The 14963-nt window shown below is 41.5% G+C and overlaps 1 protein-coding gene across 1 annotated transcript; it reads left to right on the top strand.

Annotated features, from left to right (window-relative positions):
- The first annotated feature begins 1542 nt into the window (after positions 1-1542).
- mlc1 (modulator of VRAC current 1) lies at positions 1543-14963 on the top strand. The gene is made up of 13 exons (XM_072695678.1): positions 1543-1748; positions 2018-2653; positions 5071-5361; positions 6428-6517; positions 6661-6714; positions 6830-6931; positions 7046-7147; positions 8050-8118; positions 8529-8645; positions 10943-10999; positions 11172-11294; positions 11681-11842; positions 13442-14963. Exons 3-13 carry the CDS (start codon positions 5122-5124, stop codon positions 13520-13522), a joined length of 1197 nt encoding a protein of 398 aa, XP_072551779.1. The 5' UTR covers positions 1543-1748; positions 2018-2653; positions 5071-5121; the 3' UTR covers positions 13523-14963.

Below are 14963 nucleotides of genomic sequence, written 5' to 3'. Positions count from 1 at the left end.
TTAAGACAAGCCTTAAAACAAAGTGGACTGAGGTGAGGAGGCATGAAAGATGGAAAGATGAAAGTGTGTGTAGAAAGGGTGAAACAGAGAGAGCATCTGTGGTAGTCATGAAGGAGAACAAGGAGAGACATTGTTTCCTGCATTGCTGGTACTGAGGACGCAGGGTTAATCCACTCCACATCAGTGAGGGCCACGATCCTACAACACACTCTTCTTACATCATCTCTCTGCTGGCAACTTCAAGAGGAACTGCAGCAGCAGACAAAGGCTAGAATGAGCTTTGTTGTTTTTTCAGGCGGGTTGTCGGGAGTTCTAGTGCAAACACGAGCGCTAATTAGCAGCAAGCTGGTGTTGTTTTTTTTCACTTGTTTTTAACATATTTAGTGTCAGGGCACAAGAAAACAGCATCATTAGGGTCACCAAATCCTAATGCTCGGTTACTTTGTCATTCACAACATAAAAATACACTGATCAGCCATAACATTAACACCACTGACGAAGTGAAGAGGAAAACATTGCCAAGCTTCATTTACTGTGGCTTCTGTTAACGGGAGGGATATATTAGGCATATATTAGAAAGCAAGAACATAAGCAACTCTTACATAGGTCAAACTGTAATGGCTGGATGACTGGGTCAGAGCTGTTTTAAAATATCAGGCTGGTCATGTGGGGTGTTTCTGGTACGCAGTGATTTACATTTATGGCATTTAGCTGATGCTCTTATCCAGAGCGACTTACATTACAGAGGTGAGCTAATGTAGTGTTAGGAGTCTTGCCCAAGGATTCTTATTGGTGTAGCACAGCATAGTCACCCAGACCAGGAATTGAACCCCAGTCTCCCACAAGGTATGGTAGCTACCTGGCAGGTAGTGGTGTTATCTGTTGCGCCACGCCAACCAACCACCAACCTACAGGCTCACTGATGCTATCCATGGAGGCCCCACCTCACAACTTACAGGACTGAAAACCTACATGTCTTGTGGAGTGCATGCCTCAAATGCTTATATCTGTTGCGTTAACCAATGCAATATTAGTAATGGTATTAATGTTATGGCTTATCTGTGGATTCTGAGGTATGTTTGTAGAAGCCAAGTTGTAGCTCGGTTCTAGAACCCGACCTCTTTTCAGCTTCATCCTTTTTGTTTGACATTGGTTGGCATTTGCATGGTAGTGCAGCATTTTGTCTTTCCTCCCACAGGTACAGTATTTCCAATGCCACTGGCAGCAACACATGTTTCACAGTTGGCAGAGGGTTCTTTTAGTGAAATGCAGCTCCTTTTTTTTCCTTCAATATACCTTTTCTGATTGTGGCCTAAGAGTTCTGCTTTGACACTCGTCTAGCTTTTACTCCACTACGACATCAGAATCTCTCTTTCTATCTCTTTCTTTCTCTCTCTCTCTCTCTCTCTCTCTCTCTCTCTCTCTCTCTCTCTCTCTCTTCTTTTCTGTGAGTGTGAGCAGAGGAATGTGGCAGGGGGAGAAAGAGGGAGTTGTTTCAAAGGTAACCATGGTAACCACCATTCAAGGACAATACTGGACTGGAACTGTACTGCTGTGTAAAGCTTGTGAGTGGATGACACTGAAACTCAAAAGTCTTTGAAACAGCATAACCAGACCGAACTTTGAGCCGAGACAGAACCAGCCGCATGAACACAGGCCTACAACCGAATCTGCTGAGGAAGCCTGTTTGATGTGGTCCCTGCTGTCGGTGAAGTCACGTGAAATGCGGCGTGACAGCGAAGGAACATGTGAGTGAGCTTACTGCCACTGCTCAGGACATTTCTAAAGCGCTGTAGGACAGCCGACTATACTGGGCTGTTTGTTCTCAACTGTGTGGCCAGTAAAATGGGGGAGAAGGAGGGGAGTGTGGGAGGTGGTGAAGGGGGGGCAGGGGGACACCCCTTTGGATTTTTCTGCTGGAATTTACCATTGCAGTCTAGTAATTATAATAATAGCCTTTATATTAAACTTTATATAGAACTAATTTTTTTCTCATTGTTTTTTTTATTTTTTCTAGTTCTTCACACCAGAACATCAGCAGGACCTTGGAGAGATGAGACCTGACAGGTTAAATGATGTAGCTACACAATTACAAACTCTGGTGGAAAAGAGGAGGAGACCCAGTAGAAGCTGGATGTGTGTTCATGCGTACAGGCTTACGTTTCCTGGGTGTGCTCCCACATGTAGGCCTACTCGAATGCACATGACTGTGGCTAGATGTTTGTTGTACATTTGGCAGCAGGAGGAGCTGATTTATGTGTCTGTGAGTCGCACAGGACGATCCGAGGCTTTGGGCCCCTGCTTTGAGCCCCATCCCTCTTTTCTCTCTCTCCTCCCTCTCTCTCTATCTTGCTTTCTCCCTCGCTTTCTCTTCATTGACATTCACAGCCTGTCTCTTCCCTGGCACTCAAATTGCCTGGCACAGCAACACGCACTCAACTTTTTTGTTCTCCTCTTTCAACTGCTCCAAAACTTTCAGGGAGGACAGTGAGTGAGAGAGAGAGAGAGAGAGAGAGAGAGAGAGAGAGAGAGAGAGAGGGAGATTTTCTCTCTGACAAACTACAAACAAGTCTGAATGCCATGAGCGCGTCTGAAGCTGAACTGGTGGGCTGATCTAAATTGTCTGGAAGAAGAACTACGTGAAGCTGAACAGGTGAGTGTGGGAGAGGAAGAAAGACGGGAATAAATAGATCAGACAGCTGAGAGATATGAGGGAAGTGGGGCAGACAATAAAAAAAAGCAAACCCGTACGAGAACAGCAGGGGAGGAGGAAGGGCTTGTTGTTTTTGTGCACTTTAATGAGTCCGTGCCCTCATGTGTTCCTTTCCAGCCTCAGTGTCTCACCATGTTTCTGTCACTTTTCTTCGATCAACATGCTAATCGGAGGGAGCATTTGAGATGTGACAGGGTGGTTAGTTTTTATTTTGTCTTTGTTACGTGTTGAAAAGACTGGCTCATAATCAAGCCGTCAAAAGGCAGAGCTGGCACTGCTGTTTAGGTATTTATTGTAGAGAGTTAAAATAGTGATGCATTGGACTGTATATTGTACAATGCACACATTGCAATAATGCTACGGACAAATGCTTCCTTCCTCAATCTTGAAAATGCAGTATTGCTGTATTGTCAATATTGTCACTGTCCAGGAAAAAACATGTATGTTCATTTTTGCAGTTTTTCAACTCCATAATTTGAGCCTGGTCATTGTTTATATTGGGTCAGAATTTAATGATGAATAGACCAATAGAAATGCTCCAAATTTACTTGGAGTTAATTTTTTTTACGCTTAATTCCTTTGAAAGTTAAGAAGGTATTTTTCTTCTCCTGTGACATTTTGGAGATACAGGGTTTTTTTGTGTGACAGTGATAAATACTATATGTCACATTTTAAGACACGTACATATTCCCTGTCTATTTCAATGTAAAATGGCTTTTTTTAACCAAACAGACCACGAGTGACGGATCAGGGAGGCAATTAAGCCTCGTTAATGTTTACAGTCAAAGGATGTGGTTTATTGATCTACTTAACACACATACTTGAACACTCGGGCATGCATGGTGCAAAACCAGTACAGACTGACTGATTCAGTATTGATTATTCAAATTCAGATCTTTGCACTAAGACTGCAGTAAACATGCACAGTAAGAAAGTGATCGATTCAGTTTGTCTGATTTAAATGTGGACTCAAAAACATTGGGTTAAAAACAACCCAATTTGGGTCATTTTCACAAGCCAGCTATGGGTTACTATAAACAGAACCCACACTGATCAATCTGACCCAGAGCTGTTGGGTTATATGAATGACCAAACACACTGGACCATATGAGAGAAACCTAAATGTATGGCTTATTTGACCCGGCACTGTTTTTGATTATTATTATTTTTTTATTTAAAAAAACAAAAAAACAATATTAGTATAATATAATGATGATGATGACTATTTTTATGGTGTTTTCTTTTCAGAATACAAAATTACTCTATTATTAGTATTATAAGTAAATAACACATTGCTAATAAGATGCCTAACAAGAAAAACTGCTAAAATAATCTGACAATTAAAATCATATCTTTACCATTTCTGTTTCTTCTCAGCTGCAGTTCTGTCATGTTTGTCTCAACCTGTAAAGATCAGATGAATAAAGTTAGAAAAAAACCTTTTACAGACATTCTTCACATAGAAACATCTAATCCAGAGTAATGTACCAAACATTACAGGAAGAAAGGGGATTTAAAGTCTAGTCTAACAAAGTTTGTTTGGTTAGCTAGCTAGCTAGCTAGTTAGCTTAGCTACGTAACTCTACTGGTAGACTAACTTTAGTTTACTATAATTACATTATTACACAGAATATGTTAATGTCTACTTTAAAATGACCTCAGTTTCCTTCAGGTTTTAGCCACATAAACTGGCAAATAATCATATAATGGGCTCCAACAACCACAGACCTTCCAGTAGGACAGGGGAAACACACCTTAGCTTCTTAACCAGCTAACACTAGCTAATGTAATCCTGTCCCTCATCTACAGCTCAACAAATACCATTTATAATACTGTTTTACTTGAAATAAAAATACATATTGATTCATTTCACTTAATAAATGTCTATATTTTTAAATAGATGTCTATATTTTAGGGAACATTACTCACCAATGAACTCAGAAAGTTCATAGTCCATAAATTCCATGTTGGCCCCACATATGGATGCCCACCAAGGTCAGTGATGGGACCAGAAGGGCACCATCTGTGTACACTGCACAAGAGGCCCATTTAGAAAGTCCAACTGGTTCTAACTAACAACACATGTACAAACCCACTCAGAACCCATGGCCACCTAGAACCCACCTAGCCCATATTCCACCCCTGTGAGTCCTACATGAGCATGTTGACTGGGAGAATACCTATTGTATTCAATTTCATCCATCAGGAGTTTCACTGAATTAAAAAGGACAGCTTATGTACATCTGGCAACCAGCTCTTTACCCCACTTTAAAAACATGGGGTGGGCGTGGAGGCTGAAGGTCAATGCATTAGCGTTCTCAGTGTAGATGTAGTGACATTTCCTCTTTTTCCTACAGCACTGACCCTTCCTCCTTACCTGAGCCTCCAGAAGGTCAAATTAGCGGACCATGATGCAGAGGGAGGAGGTGGTGTCGGCGCGGGATGAGTTCAGCTATACCCACATCCCCACCCTGGAGCGAGTGAGCGGGGGTGGGACGCTGAGTCGGCGAATGGAGCGAGAGAGAGAGCGAATGGAGAGGGACAGCTACACAGTGGACGTGAGGGCCAGTGACCTGGAGCTTGACCAAGCCGAGCCACTTCATCCCTGCTTCAGCTACAGAGCCTGGCTCTACAGCATTCTAATAGGGGTGAGAGCTCACAGTATTTGGGCGGAAACCCAATCACTCTAGACATCCTATTTAGCCCAATATTTGTAAAAGATATCAAAAGTGTTCCATGATAATATAAGTTTCTAACCCAAATTAACCATTTAATTCATGAACATTTATATTTATTTTGAACAAGGAAGCTGTATAAATATATCTAGTTACTATAAATATATAGTTATAGTTGAATGTGCTCAATGTGTAATAAAAGCTGCTGTTTTACAGACATTTTTCACACAGAAACATCTTATACAGAGTACCAAACATTACAGGAAGAAAAGTGATTTACAGCCTAGTCTAACAAAGTTTATTTGGTTAGATAGCTAGCTAGGCTTTTTACTATAGCTTAGCTTGCTTTTTACTATAGCAAAGACACACTGACACACCCTAAATCAAGCTAGCTATCTTAGCTATCTCTAATCTAAACATCCTAGAAATTCTCACTTTTCTCTACCGTTTCCACTAATCAGTAAGGGGTCCGTTCTTCTAGCTCAAAGCGGAAGCCGTCTGAATTTGCCTTTTTTGCAATTTAGGTGTTTTGACAGAGCCTAGTTCTACAGTCTGTCACGATCCTGAATGTGTAATGCTTACCCAAGCAGGCAACGTTTGCTAAAAACAAACACATTGATTTTTGACTGTTTGAACTGTTTCTTTAAACCCACACTCTCATCACTACATACACAATATGGACAAAAGTATTGTGCCACCTGCTCATTCATTGTCAAATCAAGGGTATTAAAACCTGTTTAATCCTGCTTTTGTTGGGCTACTGTCCAGAGAAGACCTTCTCATAGACTTTGGACCATTACTATGAGGATTTGATTGTATTCAGTGACAAGAGTGTTAGTGAAGATAAGATGTTGGACAATAACCACCCTAATCTCATCCCCATACTCCCCAAATTTCATTAGACTGGCGTGTCAACAAACATTTGGATATATAGTGTAACCTGCGTATTAGTTTCATAGCAGGTACAGTTCAATTTAATAAGCCAAAATAATGGTTTGTAAGATTAATACTTTCTTCTGCATGTGGCTGTAATTCTCAGTGTAGCCTCCTGATCACAGCCGGCTTCTCGCTCTACCTGGGTAATGTGTTCCCCGTTGCGATGGACTACCTGCGCTGTGCTGCTGGATCGGTAAGTGTGTTCAATAGGTAGCATAACCAAAACAACCCTCCTCCCTGCTTTCTGTAACCAACACTGCAGTCAGAACCAATCAGCTCTCCTGCTCCTGCTCTCCACACCAATGCCTGTTCACACTGGCTGTGTTTGTTCTGCAGAGTATCCCGGCTGCAGTGGTGAGCTTTGCCATCGCCATGAACTGGCGAGTTGCAGTAAGTTAATGGGCTTCACCCTGAATTATATGACCGGCAATGTTCCCTTAGCTGTTTGTTATGTTACACATCACGAGTGACCCGAGTGACCTGGTGTAAATGTAATACCTCCTAGGTGTCAGACTTCCAGCTGGTGTATGTTTCCACATTTGCTGTGACCACCACATGCCTGGTGTGGTTCGGCTGCAAGCTGGTAATCAGCCCCTCGGCCATCAATGTGAGCATGCCGCAGTGTCCCGTTCTTCCAAGTGATGATCCTTATTGATTAACACATGTTAAACAGATCTATCCAAGACACTGACACAGTAACAGTTTCTGTCCTTGTGGCCAGATCAACTTCAACTTGATCCTGCTCATTCTGCTGGAGGTCCTCATGGCTAGCACTGTGATCCTGTCGGCTCGCTCTGTGGAAGACTGCTGCAGCCACAGCAAGGTCTGTGTGTGTGTGTTTACTATTTTTTCTTGTGATTTTTTTTTACTGACTATGTAGGACAATAAGAGAGAACACAGGGCTCTCTTGTCTCTCTCTGATTTATGTAGGGTGTTTTTTTAACAACAGGTTCAGTGGTGTGCAAACGTCTGGGCCAAATTTTCAGATAATAGGAATAGCAAGAAACTGGTATTAAAGGACCTGTGTTGAGTTCAATAAGCACTTTTTGCCTGGATTGTCATTCACAAGCTATGAAACCCGGCAGTGGTCCCTGTTTACCGTTTTCTTTTGCCATTGCTGGTAGACCCATATGACCGCACACTCTGCTTTGCAACCCATTTTCCACACATCCAACAAGACACTCACTGCACTGTACCACCTCTTCTCAATCTATGAATTGACAACGCACACCCTGGGGGTATTTATAGCCCGATGAACCTTGTGCAACGCAATCTGCAGGAGCCTGAAGTTACTACCACCTTAAACATGCATGGTGACAAGTGACTTGAGGCCCCTGCCCATAAGGAATGGGCTAGGATTCCTCAGGACCACTGCCAGAAGCTGGTGTCTGGCAATGCGTCATGTTTGCAGCAGGTCATAACAGCTAAAACATGCTCAACTAGGTACTAAAGATGCTTGTCATGAAGGGGTTGAATAATTCGGAGACTGCAGTTGTCATTAAAAGTGCCATTGTTCGTTGAGCTACTTAAATTTTATTTGCTTCATTTTCTTAGTCTTTATATTAAGATGCTTTTGTCAGCTTATAAAAGTCATTTGTTTTAGATGTAATTGTTCATTTTGTCTTCTCTTTCCCTTTGATTTTTACATTATCTATTACCCTCTCTCTTCCTGCATTTCTCTCTCTCTGTCTCTCTTTCTCTCAAAACGCTGCTCTTTTTCCTTAGCCAGTGTACGATGGCCCTGTGGCTGTGACCTCTGCTACATTCCCTACACGTCTTCTCAAGGCCTATGCTGTGAGTAACATACCAATGAGAGTAGGGGAGAGAGAGAGAGAGAGAGAGAGAGAGCTTGGCTCACTGTAGTCAGTCTGATGCTATGTGATCTGGACTGTAATCTAAAGTGCTCATCAGCGTCTCAAGCTTCTGCCAAACGCGATAACGCACTGTATCAGCTACTGAATCCAGAGGAGGAACAGGAACACTGAAATGATCCCCTCTGAGAAGCATGGCAAATGGGGTGTAAATAGCCACAAGGCTGGTTCTTTAGAGAGCACTTACTTCCACAGTCACACAGACTGCAAGGTCATAAGGAAGCTTTAATTATCGTACACTGCACCTTGGATTTCAGAGCCAGCTCTGCCATATGCAGTCTTTTTAATGGGTGCAGGAACATTGCGCTTGATTTTGCATGTTCTGCTCTGCAGGTGATTGAGGTGATAATTGGGATTTCTGCAGTTTTTGGGGGAATTATCGCCCTCAACATGGACGCTCTGATGCCAGGCCCTTACCTCTCCGTGACATTCTTCTGGATTCTGGTGGCTGTGAGTGCACTGAGCATTGCAATAGTACTTACTCTGTAACTACAGGGGCTTCTGTACAAACTGGTGGGGCTATTCTTTGGTACTAGAAGTTTGTAATAATACATTAAGCCCGCCAGCAGGCCATAGGCTGTTAAAGGGGTTAAAAAGGGTAGCAAGGTCTGATATGAGTGCCAATCGTTTCTGTAAAGCTTATGAAAGCATCCAGGGCTTATGCCTCTTGAGGTAGTCCATTGTGCCTTTGAGGTGTATCTAGAATCTTTATCCTTCCGTAGAAGCCAACGTCTTTTCCTCTTTAGCTTTTGTACAGATGGTGTGAGGTTCGCTTAAAGAATTATCTGTTATGTTCCTTGTGCCACTGGCTGCAACACAAACCCAAGGTGTAATCAATCCACTCCCTGTGCTTAACAGTTGGAAAGGTGTTCTTCTCATTCAATTCTACATCCTCTTTCTCCAAGCATACCTTTGCCGATTTTGGCTAAAACAGGTTTATGTTAACTTCACCAGTCCACAAGATAGTTTAGATGTTCCTTTGAGCACTTTGAATTCTGTGGTGAGGACTAGGGGTGTGCTGATCCGATACTCAGTATCATTGTTGGTTAGATACTGGCCAAACTCGATCAGATATTGAAAAGAAAAAGTACAATCCAATCCATTACCCTAATTTATCACATAAACACATGGTTCAAGCATACACTTCATAACTCAGGATCAGTGTTACTTACAGACAGATATACATACTGTAACAAGGAGCCATTCTTACCCTATCCACCCATGTTAATGCAGTCTTTATAAGCAACACCTCCAAATAAAGTACATTTATGATTAAATTGTGGTCAAATTTGTACAAATGTCTAAATTCTGTGTTATATTTACATCTAACATTCAGACATGTATAAGCAGCCTAGAATCTCCTGAATGTAGCATGGCATGTGTGATTGTCTCATATAAATTCAATGGAATGTTTAGGCGAATAAAGTTACGTCAAATTATTACAAAAATATACAAAAGGGATCATTTATAGGGGAAAACATCTGATGTCTATCGGTGTTGACAGATACTTAGGAATCGGTTGCAGGATTTTGTGTATTGTGCCACCCCTAGTGAGAACACAGGAATGGTTTTCTTCTGAGTCTTTCATGAAGGTCATATTTGTGCAGGTGTGTCTGCACAGTAGAACAGTGCACCACTACTCCAGAATTTGCTGAATCATGATTTGGTGTTTTGAGTTGTATTTCTAGGAGCAGTTCTACGAGCAGTTCTCTCAGAAAGTTTTTGTGATCTTCTAGACCTCAGCATGACCTTTATAATTCTGTAATTAGCTGGTCTTCATTAAATTAGAAACCAAGGAAATTGAGCTTATGAAAACATCTAAAGCTATCACAGTTACTCCATTAATCTGAATGAATCTAACACTCTCACAGTAATGAAGAGAACCCAGTAGATCCACCCATTTCATGCATTTCCTGGTGTATTTATGTCTTATATAATAAGTCTTTTTAAAGGCTTCTTGTTCAGTTTTTTTAAAGCACAATATTTAGCCAGGCTCATCCAAGGCCTCTTCCAAAACCAAGAGTATTAACAGAGGATGTGTCCTCCTTTTTGCTGCAGTAACTGTCTACGTTCTTTTGGAAAGGCTTTCCACTACACGTTGTCACCTTGCTTTGAGAATGTAACTGCATGCAGCCACAAGAGCATTAGTGAGGTCAGGTACTGATATTGGATGATTAGTTCTGGCACTCCAACTCATCCCAGAGGTATTGGATGAAGCACAGTCACTCCAGAGAACAGTTTGTCTGCGCCACAGTCCAGTGCTGGTCCTATACCCCTTTAGTTGATGCTTGGCACTGGGTATGGTGAACTCTGTGTGTGTCATTGAACATCTGTGTCATCCAGGAGTTCACCTTAACCTTTTGAACTCTTATTATTTATTCATGATTTATTATTTTATTATTAATCATAATGCAGAAACTACTCTAAATTAGTTTAGCATTTCCTGTGGAGTCCCACAGGGTTCTATTTAAGGGTATATGAAACTGATGTTAATTATGATAGTATTGGAATTATGAGGGTAAAAACTGAAGGGTGGGCCTATGTACAAGGTTGAAGGAATTAAAGACCTAAATGCAACTGAATTAACTGATAAGGTGCCATTTCTACAGTCTTTTGGCCATATAGTGTATTTTGGAATTCTGTGACGTTTGTTAAGTCAGTGATAACCAATACTAACAACATAATCCTTAACAGATGTAGCTCAGGAGACCTCACAATCTGTTCTTTTCCTTCATATTCCCCTGTAGTGTTTCCCGAGTGCCATAGCCAGCCATGTGGTGTCGGAATACCCCAGCAAGTGCCTGGTAAGTCATTTCTGCCTGAGTTAATACAGGGCAGACAAATGTCCCAGTGGGAATCCAATATTCCCATTACTTTAGTCTACCTGTATGTCTGCTCAACAGGGAGAAACTTCAGGGACTTACTCTTTTGTTTCGGTTCTGTCTGTCTCTCTCTCCTCTTCACCCCCCGGTGCAGGTGGAGATGTTAATTGCCATCAGCAGTGTGACCTCACCCCTGCTGTTCTCTGCCTCTGGCTTCTTATCTAATAGTGTGCTGAGCTTTATTGAGATCTTCTTGCATGAAGTGCCCATTGAGAAGGTAAGTGAGTTTCAAGGTAAGTCTCCAAACATCAGTTTTAAGTAAGTGTTGATGTTAAAAAGGAGCAACAGCCACATCGCCTTGAATCTCATCGTAGCTCAATTGGATGGCTTGTGGTCTTCAACAGTGCTTTGTAAAGGTACTCAGAACTCCCAAATACTTAACTGGATAGTCAGTTAGCTCTGATATGTTTGGTGTCCAAACTGCACAGCTTTAGTCTGTAAAGCTAATGAGGTAACGAGAAACCCACAGCCACCAGTTCAGTATTTTGTTTTCTGACAGTAAGACAGACACAAATCAAGCCTCAGGGTGGACAAACTGCTGTTTTTTTTATAGCTCTGCAACACACTTGTGTACATTTAGAACTGTATTTGCTATGTGTGCAGCAATCATATGACATCCTGCTGCTCATCCTGATGGCACTGTTGCTGGCCCAGGCTGGAATGACTCTGGCCACTGTGGTACACTGTGCCTCCTACAAGAGCCAGCTGCGTATGGGAGCAGGCGAGTGGGAGAACAGTCTGCAACGCGGGTCACGCCGATGCGAGGTACACACATCCGTACACACGAGGTCACATGCAAGTCTCATTTATGATACAGAGTGCCATGCACAAGTTGAACAATTGCATCACTGTGAAAAAGTTTCCAAATAGCAAAAGAGGAAAAGGACACCCTAGTTTGGGCACCCTACATGGTCAGGACAGTAACACCCTGTCTGGCAAGTATTACAGCCTGCTTTATTAAATGCTTTTTGCAGCAGCTTAGAATCGTTCTGTTCTTGTCACTTCTAGCTCTGAAAGCTTCTTGGGCCGCCCTGCTGCACAGCTCTTTTGAGGACTATCCAGCCACTTTAAAATAGACAAGAGTTTTGATCAATCTTTCCAGCAATCCTATGAGCAGTTCTCAGAAGATTTTCGAGCTCTTCCAGACAGGGGTGCTGCTATGGATTTTGGGCCCCATGAAGGGATATGACACTAGGCCCCACAACTCTAACAATTCTGCCAAAACACTCAATTAAGCCCTTACACAGCCAATGGCCCGCCGATGGGCTGAAGGTGTTATTACAAACTTCTATTATCAAAGAATAGCCCCACCAGTATGTACAGAAGACCCTGTAATTACTAAGTAACAAGTCTTTCTGCATTAACTACATTTTTAGAGCCTCTGTCAGTTACAGGCCCTGATGACGATAAATGTTCAAAAAGGTCTGCGACAAGATTTTACAAAAATCTCCAAAATAGTTGCTTTACAGCAGGAGGCAAAAATGTTCTGAACTGTGAACAGAAGTTAAGGTAAAATGCAAGTTTATTCTAAGTAATTTGGAGCATTTCTATTGGTCCATTCATTCTGCATTACTTACACAGTGCACAGAAGCAGTTGCTGGTTTTAAACCATGGAGGCAAAAATGAGGTTTTTCATGGCTGTTTTTAAAAAATAATGTAACCCATTTGACATGTGGTAGCTATGTTGTTTCTTTTTCAGCCATAATTTAACACCTCTACTGAAATCAGTAATATTGTTAAGGCCTGTGTAATAACTCTACCACAGCACTGTTGTCTGGAGACATACTCAAATGCTCATAACCATAACCCTAATTTACTGAAACAATACAGACCTTCCCATGTATATTTACACCATTCATTAACATGTTAAAGATTAAACATCGCTTTACAAAGTCAGGACCATGTTGTTGGTCCAGACAATGCAGGCTAATTCTGCTTTTTTACAGTCTACAGAAACCGCACAGCTGCAGGCCCAGGACATAATCAAGCCCACACAGAATGACACAGTCAGAAACATACACATGCGATCACTGATTGCTCCTATGACTCACGTGACTCGTGTACTATACTATGTGTGACAGGGGGATTCATCAGTCTCTCGGGCGACAGTGGCTGAGGGTTACTGTTATTACACATAGGGCATTAATGTATAATATGACATGAACTGGACACTGCCTGCAGTCCAGGCTCCACTACCACAAGGCCTAACACAGAATGACTCAGTCAAGCAGTAAGGGCAGCATTCTCTCCAGCAAAAACACAACATACGAAGGGGGCGTGTTTGATTGACACAATAAATGCTACACACTGACATACACTCACACACATTACAGTTCCTCTCTGCCCTTTCTTTCTCTTTCCTAGCAACAGGGATCCAATGGCACACTGCGAGATTTTGACAAAGAGAAGGCCTGGAAGGCAGTCGTAGTCCAAATGGCCAAATGAGAACATGCGTCGTGATGGAGAGGAAGGTAGAAGAAAGGGAGAAACAGGTGTCTGTGGAGGAGGAGGAGGAGGAAAACGTGAAAGATGGGCATAAAGGAAGGAAGAACGGATTAACAAATGGTGCAGATGACTGATTTCGAGTGGAGAACAAGAAAGGGCCTTACAAAGGAAAGGTTGTTGAAGGTTGTCGAAGGTTTGTGATTTGGTGAATTCTGAATCTTAAGAGTTGCTGCCTTAGATCAAGGAGAATCAATCATAAACTCTACAACTGCATTGAATATATCACCTGACACTGGTCATAAATATATACTGTGTGTCTGATCTTAACCTTCTGAAAGAATGAATGAGGTTTGCTCGGGAAAAATTGAAAGGCAGGCCAACTTAAAACTGATACAGTAATGGATCACAGAGCGTTTTTCTTTTTTAGTTAACTCAACTTACTTTAGTCTAAAGTTCTCCTAACTCACATTTCTTACATCTGCATCTCAGTTTGGTCAACTATACATTTTGAGCTTCAAAAACATCAGAAAATTAGCTGATGTGTAAGATTTTGTCTAAGATGTGTAGCCTGTAGCTCTTCCCCCTCAATTTGTTAGAAGGCTAGAACTTACAATTCTCAGAATCCTGGTAATGAAGGCCTGTCATGTTGATGGCTTTTGAACCTAGGACCCCCCTATCGCTTGATAAGCAGGCAGTTAGATAGTTATGCCACTCAAGAGCTGTGAAATCATGTATTTGTATCATGTAATTGGTAAATTTACTCAGAATTGCATTTCTATATAGTGTAAGTTCACAGCTCTAGACCGGCCCTACGGTCTAACTGCCTGTTCATTGTGAGGAGATCATATGTTCAAATCCTAGCCACCTATAACCTGCAGATGGGAAATAACAGTAAACAAATTGAGGGGGAGGAGCCACAGATTAAACATCTTAAACAATATTTATTCAGTTTCAGCTGCAGCTCATTAAAAATTATTTGATGCTCAACTCAGTTTGTATTGTTGACCAAACTGAGACACAGATGTAAGAAATGTGAGTTAAATGAACTTTATACTAAATTAAGCTTATAATAGTTATAAAAATGCTCTGTAAGCCGTTACTTTATCATTTTCGTTGAAGAGACAATTTAGCACTTCATGTAAAGAAGTCATGTTTATATGTACAGTAAAGGTTGGGCTCATAACTGCAAGAGAAATGTGAGTGAACTCAATGCTGTCATAATGCATGTACATGTAATCTTTAAACTACATTAGGAAGGAGATTAACATGAACTCTTGGATAGCACAACTGATGCCAGATCACATTCAGGTATTAGAGAAGATATAAAAGCACAAATGTTATTTTTTACTACATGTAATACATGTATTACACTGTGTTTAATCACATGTAAGTTGTTTCTTGTATCAAAGTTTTTTTAGATAAATAAAAACAGTAGACTGCA

The sequence above is a fragment of the Salminus brasiliensis genome, chromosome 13, assembly GCF_030463535.1.
Source record: "Salminus brasiliensis chromosome 13, fSalBra1.hap2, whole genome shotgun sequence".
Lineage (NCBI taxonomy): Eukaryota > Metazoa > Chordata > Actinopteri > Characiformes > Bryconidae > Salminus > Salminus brasiliensis.
Note: the sequence above shows the minus strand (reverse complement) of the source record. Positions and strands in the feature narration are given on the sequence as shown.